Source organism: Rhinolophus ferrumequinum, chromosome 5 (genome assembly GCF_004115265.2).
Source record: "Rhinolophus ferrumequinum isolate MPI-CBG mRhiFer1 chromosome 5, mRhiFer1_v1.p, whole genome shotgun sequence".
Taxonomy (NCBI): domain Eukaryota; kingdom Metazoa; phylum Chordata; class Mammalia; order Chiroptera; family Rhinolophidae; genus Rhinolophus; species Rhinolophus ferrumequinum.
In genome coordinates this window covers 58,932,306-58,950,651 of record NC_046288.1, presented here as the reverse complement: position 1 = coordinate 58,950,651, position 18,346 = coordinate 58,932,306, and the positions used below count along the sequence as shown (strand labels likewise).

Sequence of the window (18,346 nt, the reverse complement as noted above, 5' to 3'; positions counted from 1 at the left end):
AGATGAGATCACCAAGGAGCAAATGTATAGAGAAAAGAAAAAAAGGAGAGGCCTTCTGTAACTGAAGGCTGGAACCAGATTACCTTACTACGTTCTGTCTCTCCTTATTCCCTATCAGACAGTTTCTCTGAAGACTGGAAAGAACCAAGCCTGGTTCACAGGTTCAGGTAGTGCAGCTAGGTAGGACCTCAGAAGTAATCTCGTCCAAAATCCACATTGTTAGAGACAAGAAAAACCAATGCTCCAGAAAGCTAAAAAGGAGAATTCTATGTTCCCTTTTCCAAATGTGTTGAAAGGTGCTGTCCAAAATTAAGAAGAAAATCTTTGGCATCTCATGAAGGCAGAGAGAGGTCTTGGTTTCACTCGATACTGTCACGTGACTTCTCCGCACCTCCACTCCACGGAAAAAAAAGGATAATACCGCCAGGGCACATTTTTCCTCTTCCTCCACTATGGTGCGAGTTGATCACAGTCCAAAGGCACCTAACGGAAGGTCTGAGTACGGTCTACAGTTGGGGCCCCGGGTTAGGCTATATCCATCTGCTGGGAGGGGTGCCTTTTTCTGACTGGCCCAAAGGCTGCATCCCTGTAAAGTGGTGCTCTGTATGTGAGAGATCGTGAACGTGAAGTGCATGGCACAGAGTAAGCTCCCAATATAATTGAGATATAATTCTTAAGAGGGATATAATTCTCAAGAACTCTGCACTGCACATTTATTATAAACTCATGAAGCTTGTAACAAACTAGAATTTATCCATAATTCTTATAAAGGATGCATCTCTTCCCAACACTTGCAATATTGCCCTGGATCTCACCATACAATTCTTGGAAACTGCCAGGCTACTAAGATAACCAGAAATTTATAGCTCTGGTAAAAATTACTGCAATTGTTTTTTAAGTATTCTGCACAGCGCTCGGAAAAAGAGAAACGTCACTGGAACTATCAACTTACAAGGTATCTGGAGTAGGAAAAGAGTTTGAGTTCCATGAGTTTTTTCAAAAAAACTGCATTCAAGTGTAGCATTCAAGTGCTTCTTCCTTACCAGGGAAGAACACACGGTTTTAAACTGTCAAATCATTTTCTTCTTCCAGAATTTGTACATCAGCTCACCCTGGAGTCGGGCACCACCTCGGCCTTGGGTTGACATGTTTGGGCACTCTGCTCCCACGACCGCTGTCACCCGGGTCAGCAGGACCCGATGAGGACGCGCAGGAGCAGGTGAGACCCGGACTCCGCCCCTGTACCGCGCAGAGTCCGTCGTTCAAACCCGAAACTGCTGGAACCCTCGCAGCAATCTCTGCACAGGGCCACGGGGGTCCATTTCTCCGACATTGTCCACACCCAGATAAGCTTGTCCCTCGGGGTGCCTGGACTAAAAAACCCAGGCAGGTTGTAGAGCTCACAGGGGTTCTCCACCCGGCGACACCCTACAACATTGGCTTTTAAAAAAATACTAATGCCCACTGCCCCCGGGGGAATGGGGTCCTGCATGAGTAGTTAGTAGCACCCACGCAGGCAGTGCTATCCAGAGCCGCGGCGCTGGGCGCCCGGGAACCCAACACGCCGTGCGACCCACATGGGCACGGAGACCGGAGACCGTCGCGCCTCACACGCCCCCTCGCTCCGGCGCAGGCGCAAGGGGGGGCCACCTCCCGCGGGAGTGCAGTGACCGTGGCGAGGGCCCGCCTCCCATCCCGGAAGGAGGCGTGAGCATGGAGCCTGCCACGACTGTCCAGCGCCCGGCCGGTGCAGCTGCCTAGGGCGCCCCGGGGGCTCCGTGGGAGCGCGCCTGTCGCGCGGCTCCGGGGACTGGGGGGGCCAGGCGCTGCGCGGATGGCCCTGCTCCAGCGGCCGGTGCTTGCTCTCCTCCTCCTCCTCCTGACCAGCGAGCTCAGGTGCCAGGAGCAAGCCCAGCCCACCGACTGGAGGGCCACCCTGAAGACCATCCGGAATGGCGTTCACAAGATCGACACGTACCTGAACGCCGCCCTGGACCTCCTGGGAGGCGAGGACGGGCTCTGCCAGTATAAGTGCAGTGACGGTGAGAGGGAACCTGGCCCTATGAGGCCTGCACTTCCAGGGCTGCGGGGGGAACATAGGATGTGGAGTGTATGATGCAAGGCAGACCTTCCCGCTGGTTTCTGGCCCTGGAAACTTTTAACCACTGCTAGAATCTTGCCATTCTTGTGATTGAGCAACCTGGTTACGTACAAGTCGCACCTCTATTGTTAGAATGTGAGAGGTCGCCTGAGTATGTACTGTCCGTTCTGTTTTCATTGCTTCTCAGTCACTTTTTTGTTGTTTGCAATTGCACGAAGTTGCCTAAGAACTTAGTGACATATGCATCATGTGAATGGAATGGAACACACTGATTTTAGCTCTATATTTTGGCACCTTAACTAAATCAGCTGAACATGCAAAACATACTGAGAATTTTAAAGTCATAATGGTTTAACTTTCTCACGAATTGGTTTTAATTTTTTTTCAGCAAAGCTACAGAAAATGAATTGTGACCTTTGTACAGACTTTTGGTGTACTCTATTGAGAAAGAGTTCTGGTAACTCGCCTAGAAATTAGTCTATCAAGACATAGTAATTTGGGATATCAGTGATGCCCCCTCTTTCTTGGTTAATGATATAATTGTTTTGATTTACTTTTTCATATTTAACTTTAATTCTGTTTGCATCTGAGAACTTGTTTGCTGGCATTGTTGGTCATAATAAACTCAATATTTTGGGCAGAGATCTTTTGAAGCATTTGACTTTTTTGACTATTTAAATATTGTAATAGTTCCGATAAAGTACTTGGGCTTCTCTTTGGAAATTCAAAATAAGATAATACTTGGGAGATCATGTTTCCAGTAAGAGTATACAAGGTCTGGGACTAGGTAATTTAATGCTTGGCAGCTCAAAATTAATAGGGACCTCAGTGACTTTAATGGTGAAACCAGATTGTATGTAGGTGAAACGTAAAAGGAGCCTATATCATGTAAAACTCTGATGCCACCTGCTGCGTGTAATTCTCAAAATAATTTATGTTAAGGGAGGTACAGAATGAGCTATTATCTTATATGTTATGAAGTTCTAAATGTTGCATTCCTTACTAAATTTATGCCTAAATATTACCACCAGTATGCAATCAGGAAGGATGTTTTTGTCTTGCACAGTTTGTTAGGAGGAATAAGTGAATGATTTGAAGATTAAATGATTGCCTTTCCTGAGGCAGATGTCACAGTTTTACTTAGTCATCCCCATTAAGTATACAAATATTTGCGTGTCTGCTGTGTATTACGTGTTCTACCAGTTGGAGATTCAGCAATGAACAAAACAGACAAAATTCCTGTCCATGGAGCTTACATTCTGGTGGGGAGAGACCATCAATAAACTAATGAACAAGTAAAATAAGCCAAATGCAGTGTATGTAGGTCTGAGGTGTGCCAGTGCTTTGAGAATAATAAAGCAGAGAAACAGCAGTGGCACTGTTGTGAGGCAGTTTACTCTTTTAAATAGGTTGTTCAGGCCTCACTGATAAGATTTGAGAAAAAATTGGAAAATGGAGAAGGTGACACTGCGATGATCTGGGGAAAGAACACTCCGGGCAAAGAACAGCAAGTGTGAAGGACCTAAGGAGAAAGGCCAGTCAAGGATGACTCCGAAGGTTTGGGCCTGAAACAGAAGAAGGGTGTAGTTGCCATTTACGGAAATAGGAAAACTTGGAAGAAGCAGTCTTCATAAGCTTATTATGAGTTGAGGATTCTAGAGTTTACGTTTAAAATAGCTCTGAGGTTGAATGGATACTATTCCTATTAAAAGAATTATTTTAATCTTTCCTTTTATTTAATCCTTTTTATCTTCCACAAGCCTAACTAAATTTACCATTTGGCATTTAGAGCAAGGTCTCCAGCATAAAAACACAAATGAACGTGAGAACTGAGGAAATGGTATGCCTCAGTGAAAATCCTTTTGTGTCTTAGTAAGGAGTCTCCATAGAACTGCGGTTCCAAGTCACCACGTTGGTAATTCCAACATACTGAAAATTATTCTTTAATTGCTGTTACTTGTGAAGTCTCCCTGGAACCGGTTCAACCTTTCCTATAGTTTGGAATGCAAGTGACCAAATCAGAATGAAAAAGAAACAGACAAATCCCAAAGCTAGAGGAACATGGTGTTAAGGGGTGTTCAATAGTGGTAATAAAGAGGTCAGAGGAGCTTTAACAAAAAGACTTAATGGTAGGAAGAAGGTGACACAGAGCACAGGCTTGTTGCATTCATTTATCCTTGCTTTACAGGAAGGACTGGCAGTATGGATACTTGCTCTGGGACCCTTCCTAGGATGCCATCAAAGCTTTATTGAGAGTGAAGTAACATTATTCAGGGCAACAAATAAGATAGTCACTGCTTTTTTTTCCTTTCTCTCCCTGACAGTAGACAAGATTTGAAAAATAGAAAAACCTGTCATGTAAAATTTTTAGAATTGTGAATGTCATTAATTTATTCAGTGATTTATATTTTAACAGGATCTCTCTGGCTGTTGTGCTGAGAATAAAAAAGAGTCAAGGGAGGTAGGGGAAGAAGAATGGTGGCAGAGGGACAGGTGCAGGAATTCAGACAAAAAAATGGTGGTAGTTTTGTCCAGGTTGGTAACAATAAAGGTGGTGGGAAGTGGTTGAATTTTGGACGTAGTTTGAAGAAAAAGCCTAAAGGATTTGCTGATGGCCTGGAAGGAGGGTGTGAGTAGATTGCAAAATGATTCCAAAGTTTTTGACCTGAATAATTGGAAGGATGGAGTTGCCATTAACTGAAATGGGGAAGACCATGGAAAAAACAGTTTTCAGGTCGTCAGGAAAAATAACAGCGCATTTGTGTGCTTTTGAGAATGGTTCAGTCGAGAGTAAAAACACTGAAGAGAGAGGAAGGAGAATGACTAGAGTCACATCCTTAGGTAAGTGAGAGGAGTGGGTTCTAGTTTGTAAATAGAGAGATTGGGTAAGAACACAGATGACGTATACCTGTTAATAGGAGCAGAGGTAGAGGACATCGGCACAGATGTCCATTAGGTGGACAGATGTTCAAGTTATCTTCTGATTGCTTTGGTTTCCTCAGTGAAGTAGGAATCAAAGTCATCAGCTGAGAGAAAAAATTGGAATGGAAGTGTTGGAGATTTGAGGAAAATAGGAAAGTGAATGGACTAGAAAAATAAAGTAGCCTAAGGGCCCTATGGAGATTAATAATCATGAATTTAAAGTCTCAAGTGTTTGGGAAAGCAGGTTGAAATTCCTCACGATTTTCTGCAAAACACAGTGGTAAGATCTTTAGTGACCCAATAGCCTTCCCCTTATGCTTCTCATCTGCTTCGGTGTCTTTCAGATGAAAGACATTGGCCTGCTTGGAAGTATTTACATCAAATTAAGAAAAATACGTATAGAAAAGAACTATTGTTGTCTCAGTTCAGGCAAATCTTTAGATTTCAGCTGTCCAACTGTTGCGACCTGCACAACACAAGCAGTGGGAAGAAACGAGGGAGGCGGCGAGGGCTAGGTTAAGAAATAAAGACACAAACACTTATAGCAAGAAATCACAGAGGACCAAGGGACTCGCAGCCACAAGAGACTGGAGCCCCGAATCGGGTCTCTCCTGAGTATTTATTGATTTTTCCAAAAGGCACTACGTGACTCTGGGCAGGGTCTGTTACATCTCAAACACCGCTTAAGACAATCACCTTATCACCAATACCCATTCATTGTGTCCCAAAGCAACCTAAGCAAACTGTCCCCAGGTGGTCGCTGGTGCGGTATGCTAAGCCTAGGGGGGAACGGGTCTCTGTATTGCTTTCCCATGAGATAAACGAGGAGCCAGGAGGTTCCGCTTCACTATTGTTCCTTGCACATCAAGGTCTCTGCCGCATGAGCCATGCGTCAGCAACCTGTGATGGAACTTTAAGAGGATTGCTTCCTCTAAGCCTTAGAGCAATATTCATGGGGGTCCCCGGGGTCCCATCTGGCTTAAGTCGTCCCTCCCTAGAGGAATCTTACCCGTCTTCAACCGCAGACCCTGCATACTGGGACCTAGAAAAGAGACTTATTAACTCAACCCCTAGGGCATACAACCCTGCGACCCTCTTTCCTAAGGAAAGGCTAAAGGAGACAGACGACCAGGCTGCTATGTGACAACAGTCCAACAAGTGATAAAACATAAAGCATCAAGAGAGGAGCAGTTGCTTAAGTCAAAAAGTGAAATCAGTGACTAGTATTTCCATGTAGATGTGCATAGTGGATTTATTTTGTTTTATAAATACTTCTTCCCATCCAGTTTTTCCTCTTCTTTCTTTACCTGCTTACAAATTTTAGGGGACAGTGACCCCAATCATGGCAATGGTTTGACACTGATATTGTTTCTTCTGAGTTTTTGCTTGCTTTGTGTATTAGTCTGCTCAGGCTGCCATAACAAATTACCATATACTGGGTGACTTCAACGACAGGAATTTATTTCTGACAGTTCTCAAGGCTGGAAAATCTAAGATCAAGGTTTGGCCAATACTTCTATGTTCCTGGCTGGCAGATATCTGCCTTCTTGCTATGCGGGTGGGGGATTTGGAGGGGGGAGCAAGTTCTCTGGTATCTTCTTATAAGGGCACTAATCCCATCATGAAGGACTTACTCTCATGACCTCCTCTAAACCTAATTACCTACCCAAAGGCCCATCACCAAATACACTGGGGGTTACACGTTCAACATATGAATTTTGGGGGACACAGTTCAGTTCATAGCACTTTGTAAAATCCACCAGTAGGAATGCTAATTTTTAAAAATTTTCAGCAGCTTATAATACCATTTATAACAACATTTAAAAAGATATCAGTACATTTGTAATTTTGGTATCTGTATCAACTTAATCTTTAATTAACAAATTTCTGTATAACTTGTCTGGTTCAGAAATAATTATTTCATTTTAAAGGTGAATTTAGAGTATCAAAACACTTTACAATGTTTCAGGAAACTAGTTACTTCCTAGTTTTCTGGGGGTTTTTTTGTTAGTTTTTTGTTGTTTGCTTGTTTGCTTTTGCTGTGGATAAAGAATATTTTAATTTCAGCAAGAAATGCTTACCATTTTTTTCATCCAGTAATCTCTTAGGTGTCCACTATTTGCATCTTCTAATTGAGCAAGACAAAGTTCCTGTCCTCATAGAAACTGACTAATTATGTTAATTTGGTCAATAAATGTTAGAAAGAAGAATAAAACCAACTAAGGGTGTATGGAATGGATATGGAAGGGAAGGGATACTAGTTTTAGATGGAGTGAGCAGGAAAAGCCTCTTTGAGGAAGTGACATTAACAGTTTCCTTCAAAAGAAACAAAAATGAAACACATGCCCCTTTTACTACTTATACTGGGGAGCCAATTTATCAGTATTTATTTCACGGTGTTATTATCTAATAGTTCACATGTAGAACTTAGTTCTTTATTATTCCATTTTATCAACCTCTCTCCTTAGGGCAGTTTTAAGCCCTAGCCCTGTTTGAGACAACCTCCTCCTCCATCCTCATGCCTCCATTCTCACTTTTGTCAGCTAGTTTTCTCTGTGCTTTCCCTGTTCCTCTTTATTCCCCTACGGTGCGCATGTTTGTTTGCTTGTTTTCCCCGATTTCATTTACTTCTGACTATTCTCCCAATCAAAGGTAATTATCTTTTACAAGATGAGAAAATCTCTATACATATTAATATATACATATGCACACATATGCATATATCACTACCAACTACATCAAAATATTATAAAGTGTTTTTATAGACTCAAAAATGAAAAAGCAATCCAAAATTGAAAAAACAGGACTTATATGAAATACAAAAGGAAGGAAGAATAGAAGTGTTGCTGTTGTCTGAATATACGACATTGAGACACACAGAGAGGAGACCCAAAACGGCAGAGTAACCACTGTACCTGTTTCCTTCTGTGAACACATGTATAGAAATCTCTATACATATTAATATATACATATGCACACATATGCATATATCACTACCAACTACATCAAAATATTATAAAGTGTTTTTATAGACTCAAAAATGAAAAAGCAATCCAAAATTGAAAAAACAGGACTTATATGAAATACAAAAGGAAGGAAGAATAGAAGTGTTGCTGTTGTCTGAATATACGACATTGAGACACACAGAGAGGAGACCCAAAACGGCAGAGTAACCACTGTACCTGTTTCCTTCTGTGAACACATTAAGATTACAAGTAAAGTATAAAACAATCAACATGGAGAACCATTTGAAGTCTGTCTGAACAGAAGTTTTATAACTAAGGATATAAAGAAGCCACGTCAAGACTGGTAGGAGGGGCGGAGACACGAACGGGCTGGTTCCAAACCTCCGTGTGGCAGTTGAGAACCAGGAGGGATACCTCGGCCATGGACGTTCCCCCCAGAGGAGCAAAGGACCCCAGCCCCACTCCAGGCTCCCCAGCCCAGAGTACTGGTGCCGAGAAGACCAGACCCCACAACATCTGGCTGTGAAAAACAGTGGGGATTCCAAACGTCTGGGAGGGACAGAAGGCTGTGGGAAACTGAGACCTCCACTTAAAGGGCCCGCGCACATACTCGCTTGCAGGCACATACCTTGGGCTCCAGTGGATGGATGGTGACTCAGGGGTGTCAGAGGCATATGGGGAGCAGACTGAGGTGTGTGGCTTTGAGGCCAGGAATGGAGAACAGGGACCATTTTCCCTGAGAGGGGTCCTCCTGCCATGCAGTCGGCAAGCACCCGCCATCTTTAATGTGTTGAGCCCTCCCCCTATGCTTCCGGCCAAATCTGAATCTGATTGGTCTGGTGAGCTCTGGGGCTTCGCCCTGCTAACTCTCTGGGACCCTGCCCCACCCAATTCCCCCAATGCCAGAGGCATTTTCTCCATAAGCAGCCAGCCCCACCTGAATTCTGTGCTTTCTTGGAAAACTACGGGAGTCCCCAGGCGGGTGATGACTGGCCTCAGTGTGCTTGAGACTTTTGCTGAGTAACTAACTCCAGGCTCAGCACTGGCACCAAACCAGAATTTACATTAACCTGGTGACCACATTAACCTGGTAACCACAACTCTTCTCACCCTAGTGGCTCCCTGAGATCCTGACTTAACCAATTTGTATACCACATGAGGCTCTGTCAGTGGCTGAACTTTAAGGGAGCTGGCAGGTTGCAGCAGGACTCAGGGTGTCCTGGCTTTCGTGCAAAGCCCAGACCCTGTACTTGGTTTGCAAACCATCCTTGGTTTGCAGCATGGCCTCTCCCACGTGCTTCTAAGTTTAGCACAGGTAGCAAAAAACCATGAATCACTTTGTAGCTCCTACCAGGTAGTCCCCAGCTGGACACAGGCAGTGGCTGACCTGGGCCTGCACCAGAGTCCCTCCCAACAGGCCCAGAATCAATATACTTGGAGGGTGGCTTTAGACCACAGTAGAGAACCTCGCAATTATCCCCACAAGTGGCACACACAATGGGTGGTCTCAACAGGCAGCAGAGCCTGCTGGGGCAAATCCCACTTGGTGGGATAAGCCCCCACACAGAAGCCCGTAAGCTGTGGATGTGGCCAAACCCCGTAGCCAGTCAACCTGAGGGCCAATGCCACCCACTGATGTGCCAATAGCAATCAAGGCTCAACTATAACGGGAGGACACACACAACCCACACAAGGGACACACCTGGAGCAGGTGACCTGGGAGAGTGTGCCAGAGCCCCACAGGGCACCTACTACATAAGGTCACCCAGCAAGACTGGGAGAGACAGCAGATCTACCTCATACATAGAAACAAACACAGGGAGGCAGGCAAAATGAGGAAACAAAGAAATATGTTCCAAATAAAAGAACAGGAGAAAATTCCAGAAAAAGAACTAAACAAAATGGAGGCAAGCAACCTACCAGAGTTCAAAACAATTGTTATAAGGATGTTAAAGAAACTTAGTGAGAACTTCAGCAAAGAGATCAAGCATAGAAAAGGACATAGAAACCATAAAAACAAACCAGTCAGAAGTGAATACAATAACTGAAATGAAGAATGCACCAGAAGGAATCACCAGCAGACTAGATGAAGCACAGAACTGATTCAACAATTTGGAAACAAGGTAGCAGAAAACACCTAATCAGAACAGAAAAAAGAAAAAATAATTTAAAAAATCAGGATAATTGAAGAGACCTCTGGGACAACATCAAGAGTAACAACATTCACATCATAGGAGTACCAGAAGAAAAGAGAAAGCAAGGAATTGAGAACCTATTTGAAGAAATATTGACTGAAAACTTTCCTAACCTGGTGAGGGAAATAGATATACACAAGCCCAGAAATCACAGAGTCCAAACAAGATGAATCCAAACAGCCCCACACCAAGACACATTGTAATTAGAATAGCAAAGGTTAAAGACAAAGAGAGAATCCTAAAAGCAGCAAGAGAATGGCAACTAGTAACTTGTAAGGGAGCTCCCATAAGATTGTCAGCTGATTTCTCAACAGAAACTTTGCAGGCCAGAGGGGATTGGCATAAAATATTCAACGTGATGAAAAGCAAGGACCTACAACCAAGATTACTTTCCCCAGCAAACTATCATTTAGAATTGAAGGACAGATAAAGAGCTTCCCAGACAAGAAAAAGCTAAAGGAGTTCATCACCACCAAACCAGTATTACAAGGAATGTTAGAGGGATTTCTTTAAGATGGAAAAAAAAAATCAAAATTATGAATAATAAAATGGCAATAGCTACATATCAACAATTTCTTTCAATGTAAATGTGTTAAATGTTCCAATCAAAAGACGCAGAAGGACTGAATGAATAAGAAAACAAGACCCTTACGTATGCTGCCTACAAGAGACTCACTTCAGATTGAAAGACACACAGACTGAAAGTAAAGGGATAGAAAAAAAGTATTTCATCTAATTGGGAAAACAAACAAACAAACAAAAAACCTGGTATAGCAATATTTATACCAGACAAAATAGACTTTAAAAGAAAAGCTATCATAAGAGACAAAGGAGGTCCCAGTGATCCCACTTCTGGGTATTTATGTGAAGAAACCCAAAAGCTACTTCGAAGGGAATGTGCATCCATATGTTCATGGCAGCATTGTTTACAATGGCCAGGATGTGGAGGCAGCCTGGGTGTCTGTTGATGGATGAATGAATAAAGAGGAGGCGGTACATATATACAATGGAATATTGCTCGGCCATGGAAGAGATTGGGTTCTTGCCATCTGTGGCGGCATGGATGGACCTGGAGGGAATTGTGCTGAGTGGAGTGTCAGACAGAGAAAGACAGATGCAATGAGATTTTGTTTATATGTAGAATCTAAAGAACAAAATAAACAAACAAAACAGAAAGAGACTCAAAGATACAGAGAACATTTTGATGGTTGCCAGATGGGAGGGGGGCTCGGGATGAGTGAAAAGGGGGAAAGGATTAAGAAGTACAAATTGGTTGTTATACAGTAGTCATGGGGATGTAGGTATAGCATAAAGGCATATAGTCAATAATATTATAATAACTATGTATGGTGTCAGATGGGTACTAGATTTGTTGGGGTGATAGATGGGAGGGGTTTGGGGACGGTGTAAAAGGTGAAGGAAGTAAGTACAAACTGACAGTTAGAAAATAGTCATGGGGATGTAAAGTATAGAATAGGAAATATAGTCAATAATATGGTAATAACTATGTATATTGCCAGGTGAGTACTAGACTAGTCAGGGGGATCATTTCTTTAATTATATAAATGTCTAACCACTACGCTGTACACCTGAAATTAACAAAATAATATTAAATGTAAAGTGTAATTGAGAAATTTTAAAAGGGGGATAAAGTTGAAGGGTAATCAGAGGGCCAAATCTCCAGGTATAAAACAAATAAGTCATGGAGATGTAATGTACAGCATGGGGAATACAGTCAATAATATTGTGATAGCATAGTACGGTGTCAGATGGTTGCCGGACTATCATGGTGATCACTTCTTTAGACATATAAATGTTGAATATCTATGGTGTACACCTGAAACTAATATAATATTGTATGTTAGCTATATTTTAATAAAAATCTTAAAAGAAGAAACTATCAGAAATGAACCATTCATAAGATTTAAATTGCATGCCATTCTGAGTACCTCACTCTTAGCTCATCGCATAGGCACTGTATCATCTCACATCATCACAGAAGGGTGAGTACAGTAAGATATTTTGAGAAACAGAGACCACATTCACATAACTTTTATTATAGCATATTGTTATAATTGTCTAGTTAATTGCTTACTGTGTGATTTATAAACTTTATCATAGCTATGCATGTATAGAAAAAAACATAGATACATATAGCTCAGTACTATCTGTGGTTTCTGACATTCACTGGGGATCTTGGAACATATCCCCCACGGATAAGGGGGGACCACGAAATTAAATGGCCATTGGATGACCTTGTCTTCCCTCGCTTCAGGCTGTAGCTTAGTAAACTGGTTAATGGTTATGGAGATTTGTATGCAATGAAGCACTGGATGAAGGTTAGGAAGATACAGTTTTTGCCCTATAGGTTTTGACCTAAAAATATAAGTATTAGAACATACAGGAAAATGGTGGATTTCTTTCCTACATATGGACCAATATGGCATGGCATACAATCTCTGAAATCTCCAGAAGTCTAGAATAAGCTTTTGTATGTTTTGTATGGTATAGGCTTATAAATATAATTACATTTTATAAACCAGCATATATTTTATGAACCACCATATTTGTGTATATGCATACATTTATATGTGTTTCACTGCAGGAGAAATAAAAATAACTAGGTGGACAAATTAGTATTCTTAATGTTCATCAGAATAAAACCATACTCATTTATGTCATCATCCCAATAGTAAGTATTTTCTAGGCTAGTCTAGCACATTGTAGACCTTTTTGCATATGTATTTTCCATGTTATTTGAAAATTAATTATGATCCCATTTATGTTTTATAGGATCTAAGCCTTTCCCACGTTATGGTTTTAAGCCCTCCCCGCCGAATGGATGTGGCTCTCCACTATTTGGTGTTCATGTAAATATGTATTTTTTTATTTGATAAGCTGTATGATTGGTAGGCTATGTAATTCTCTTGATGATGCAAAACTATCAATGCATTCTCAGGTTCACAAATAATTTTGCTTGTTGTAATTGTGATCCGGTTTATTATATTCTTTTATAGTTAAAAAAACACATTTAATAAGTCCTAACAAAACTAAATGTAGTAAAATTCATGTTTTTTAATTTTGTAGATGTTAATACTATTTAAATATTTACTCATGTCATAAATATGGTTTAAAATTTTGGATTATAGTAGTAATCCTACTTAGGGTGAAAAAGTATAGATTAAGCATAATATTTTCTATACTAAAACCAGGCTAAGTGGGATAGCTGTGTGTTTGTGGTAGAGGAGGCTGGAAAAAAATGTTTATGAGAGTGATTCCTAGACACAAGAGTTTTGAATATAAGTTATTCAAAATAGTTGAAGATAAATTATAGATTCAAAGGAATAGTATATTTAGGGAATGGATGAACCTTTAAAGATTAAACCACAAAACAACAAACAAAATTAGAGTTGTAGAACCTTAAAATTTTTCAGTGACATTTCATATAAAGTACATTTTACTGGGGGTGGAGGTACAAAATATTTTGGAATATTCAAAACTCATACTTGCCTAGCCCTTGGAGAAATCTTTTAATGCTCTTAGCCTTACCTTTCTGTTTTTAAAACTATGTTTTGTGTTTGGACAATTGTGTTTGTTACCAGCAGGTAACTGTGAATATTCAAATATTGTCAAATGGGGAGCTTTAAGACATAATTGAGAGGGAGATTACAGACTAAAGTGGGTGGGTGCCATGAGAGTCATGGAGAGATGTGTAACGTGGAAAGCATTTGCAGGCAGAAACGGATTTTAGAAATGATCTATACAGCAGTCATTGTCACTGATTCCTCAATTTGAATGCAGCAAGTCGGCAGAGTTTTGAATATCATCATCAATAACCCACACAAATACCTCTTTTAGCTTAACATCGGCATCCCTTCCCTGACAAAGTGCTGCAACCACCACGACAGGTGCTACGAGACCTGTGGCAAAAGCAAGAACGACTGTGACGAGGACTTCCAGTATTGCCTGTCCACGATCTGCCGAGAGGTGCAGAAAACGCTGGGACTGGCTCAGCACGTTCAGGGTGAGGATGGCCTGGTGGGACGGGGATGGGTGCAGTTTGTCCAGTTTTATCGAATGCTTTATGTTTCAGTACAGGATTTACCAACAGAAATCTTTCACTCTATCGTACCGTATCTATTGTGACACGGCCCCTCAATTTTCTGACATAAGCAGCTGACGTTTTTGTAATCTAAAATGATTCGGTCATGGAAGCAAAAAGTGTTAGGGAACCATGAGAGGGAGGGTATGTGAGGCAGAGAAGAATCCACCCAACATCTTGTGCCCTGAAGTATGTTTCTAATTATCCTGACCCTAAAGTGTGAGACCCTGGATCCAGTGAATTAAGAGTAAAGCACGTTGGATTTAAAGTAGGAAGTTCTTAGGAGATTTGAATCTTAACTGTCTCTTCATATGTGTCTGTGTCAGGAAGGTCCCCCAAACCACTCCAGGCTCAGTGGTTTGCTAGGAGGACTTACAGGACTCAGCATATATTTGTAGTCATGGTAATGATTATTACAGTGCAGGGATGGGATCCAAGGCAGAGTCAGCAAAGGGAAAAGGCGCTTCGCTGTCCTCATTTACATATGAGAATGATTACTCCTATCTCGGAGAGTTGTCCTAAGGGTAAAATGAGATATTTGCGGGCATGCACATCATTGTACAAATACAGTCAGTTACCAGATTTCCTTACTGTCAAGCCAAAGAATGTACCATACACTGAAATCAAAAGAGCAGGGGCAATGAGGAGGGGCACGAAAGGAAACTAACATTTTTAAGCACTTTCCGTAACAGATTGTGCTGGATACTTTAGACATGTTTTCATTGATGTTTACAAAACCCAAATAGGTGGCTTTATACCCATTTTTCAAGGAAGGATACTGAGGTTCAGAAAGAAGTCATTTGCCCCAAGATACATACTTCTGACATGAAAACTTGTGTTCTGTTTATGACAGTATTCCCCAAATAGTCTCACAGATCTGATTCTGAGACCCTAGTTAATAGCTGTCAAGGAAGAAATCTCTGCTCGCGGTGAAGCTTGAACTCACAACCTCTGAGTCCCCTTGCAAGCTCTCAGCTACAGTAAACTTGTACAGCTGAAGCGTAGGTTGATGTATGTCCTGTTTTCTGACCTGAGGTCATCCTAATGTAGCTAAGTGATGAAACCCATTCCCTTGCAACCTTTTATTTAATAATCACAGCCTTTACACTTCTGTGATGGGTTATGTTCCTTAATGGCACAGTCTTTTGGAGAACTTGAATAATGCCAAGATTTTGTAGTGAAGTTTCTTAACATGAATATTTGACACCAGAAGTATTTGGACAACTAAGAGGCACTCTGTGCTATGTCTCTGTAACTGTAATGTATTGAATAATCTCACCTTGGTGTTCCAGGTTTCTTAGAGTAGGTAAAGTAAACCCATTTTCGTTTTTATAGTCTTAAAAAATATTTTTTAACCCTACCAGAAAAAAAATGCCTTTTATTCCTATGTCTACCCTCCCAAGCTAAACTTGCATATTGGTCAAAGGAAGAGACTTGGGTCCATTTACTTTACACATCTTAAATGATGTGTGATCAGTTCTTAGAAGCCATTGGCCAGAATTAAATGTTTTGAGACTTCTCTGTTTTTAAACTTTATTTTTTCTACACCTAAAAACCTTTTTTTGAAATGCAAACTTAAGAGTGTTATCAGGCATGTCTAATACTGACATTTTTCAGATAAAAGGAAAATTAACAGTGATGAACTGATTGATCAGTGCTATTGAGAGACTCATTTATCTAGTACAGAAAATTATATTGAACAATTGCATGCAAACAAAAAGTCTATACATGGTAAAGAGGCTGAAATTGAAAGCGTGTGTAGGTGTGTGAGACAGAGAGAGACAATAAAGGTTTGGGAGGAATCTCACCTGACATGTTTAAGTGCCCACGAAGGATGTACTTGACTCTGTGCTGTAACATGTGATTTATGTGAAGAAAGTGATGCTTTGCAGCTGCCCCACAGTAATAGCACTTTCTTACTTTGCAGCATGTGAAACAACAGTGGAGCTCTTGTTTGACAGTGTTATACATTTAGGCTGTAAACCATACCTGGACAGCCAACGAGCCGCCTGTAGGTGTCGCTACGAAGAAAAAACTGATCTTTAAAGAAGATGCTGCCAGGTGGTGACAGCAGATGAGGATGGAAGAACATAACCTTTGGCAAAGAACTAAGGTTTTCACAACATAAAGCTGCCTTATTTCTGTGAAAGGATTATTTTAAGACCTTATTTTGACATTAAAACTTCAAACTAAAGAACAAGTGGGGAAGTTTATGTTCCTGGACGTTGCTGCCTTAGTGTGCGAGATTGTCTTGTCCAATGTCAGAGAGAGCTGCATTTTGTTAAGGGGACAATTTTTTTAAAGAAAGAGTCTGTAACTTCGTTTTCACAAACATTATTTATAAAACAAATGAGGTCAAATTCATTATAAGGTATGTTCAACATATCTTGCTTGGAAATATGGGGAGATCTTCACTCAGAAGTATATTTGTTTACTATAAAATTTTAAATATACATTTATACCTGGAAAGATCTATTTTTTCTCTATTTTAATTAACACATAAGAAGCTGTTTTTCTGTAGCCCACTGAGCATATGAATAAGTCACACTTCCACTACTGATGGGACTAGTTACAAGGACAAGGTTTCCATTGTTCTGTTGTAAAATTGGAACCATCAGCTGGTAACCTCTTAGGGAACAAAACCAGGATATCTAGGTATTATGCAATATGCTTAGAAGGTGACATGAACAAAATTCAGAAGCACAGCCACTCTCATTTTATGAACCACTCATAGGACAAATGTCATATTTTGCTATAACCTTTGCCTAGACTGGAGAAAAGATGGGATTAACGAGACAAATGCAAAGTTGTTTAACATACACATCAGAGCACTATATGCTGTGATGCTTTGGTGTTTATTTCTAGCACTTGCTCCTCATAGTATAATAGATTCTGGGATGTTTTTAAAAGACTATAACCCTTTACTAGTGGTAGTCTTAATAAAAATTGTTCTTGATACTGTTGGCTTTTTTTTTTTTAAGTCTTTATCTGTAGGGCCAAAAGGGATGGAAAAGCAAAATACAAAGAACTATCACTTATAGATCTCTATTTACATTAACAATTGTTAACAGGTTTAAGAGCAAATCCCAGAAATTTGGCTGCCTCTGAAAATGTCTGTGAGTGTTAGAAGCATTTCAACTCCTTGGAAAGCTCAGCTGTGTTCCTGTCCTGCTCCTTCCTTACCACTGGCTGTAGACTTTCCCAAGCCCAGAATTCCAAGCTATATATCTTTTGGGTAACCTGTGGCCAGAGTGATTTAGATCAACTGCTTGGAAAGTCAGAGAAAGACAACACCAGGAGAAGTTGTTCTTTTTAGGCAGAAGTGGGAAGAAAAATATGTTCTGGAGAAAGGGCCTAATTGAATACTGCAAGTCCTCATATAATATTGTTTCATTCAACAGTATCATTGATGAGGTGCCGTAGGAATTAACTCTTATTTCTATCAATTAGCCTGTGATAAAACTGGTTTCGTTGTACGCCGTTTCGCTTAAAGTTGCAGAACCTACCATCGATGTTAACTGACGACTTACTATATATGTCACTGCTGAGAACTAATAGGTTCCCAAACAGAAATGGTGGCAGCTGTTCTGCTAAGAGATGTGTCCTCTGTTAGGCAAGGCAAGTGTATCCCTCATGGCTGAGTAAACTGGGCTCCAAAATGTTTCGAACTCTTGATACTTTTCAGACTTTTTTAAAGGTACCATTTTATAAGCCATTGTCAATATTTAATATTTATCAATATTTACTACTGAAATACTTGACCAGGTAACTTGAAACTTAAAATAAATTCATGGATCTTCGTGGCAGCATTGAGATCACAGAATTGCAATCAGAAGCACAGATTCAGGCAGAAACCCAAATTTTGTCCCAATTTCAAGATGAAGGCAATGCATTTTTATGAGAAATGGGAAACAATTATATGAATAAGAGAAAGGAATTTCTATCGGTAATAACAAGTGAAGTTACTCTTTAGCTATATAGGCATACTTCGTTTTACTGCACTTCGCTTTACTGCGCTTCACAGATACTGCGTTTTCATCAGCATTGAGGCAAGACCCTC

General features: G+C 40.8%; 1 protein-coding gene across 1 annotated transcript; it reads left to right on the top strand.

Annotated features, from left to right (window-relative positions):
- Positions 1–1,667: 1,667 nt before the first annotated feature.
- On the top strand, positions 1,668–17,182 carry PLA2G12A (phospholipase A2 group XIIA). Its single transcript, XM_033106062.1, has 4 exons — positions 1,668–2,042; positions 12,978–13,054; positions 14,043–14,208; positions 16,214–17,182. The coding sequence occupies exons 1-4, from the start codon at positions 1,835–1,837 to the stop codon at positions 16,330–16,332; spliced, it is 570 nt and encodes a 189-aa protein (XP_032961953.1). The 5' UTR covers positions 1,668–1,834; the 3' UTR covers positions 16,333–17,182.
- The last annotated feature ends 1,164 nt before the right edge of the window (positions 17,183–18,346 follow it).

Excerpts from the sequence above, each read along its gene's own strand:
- PLA2G12A (XM_033106062.1), top strand. The coding sequence starts at position 1,835 with ATGGCCCTGCTCCAGCGGCCGGTGCTTGCTCTCCTCCTCCTCCTCCTG. Across the intron at positions 2,043-12,977 it reads CCAGTATAAGTGCAGTGACG|GATCTAAGCCTTTCCCACGT; the intron begins GTGAGAGGGAAC and ends TATGTTTTATAG. Across the intron at positions 14,209-16,213 it reads ACTGGCTCAGCACGTTCAGG|CATGTGAAACAACAGTGGAG; the intron begins GTGAGGATGGCC and ends CTTACTTTGCAG.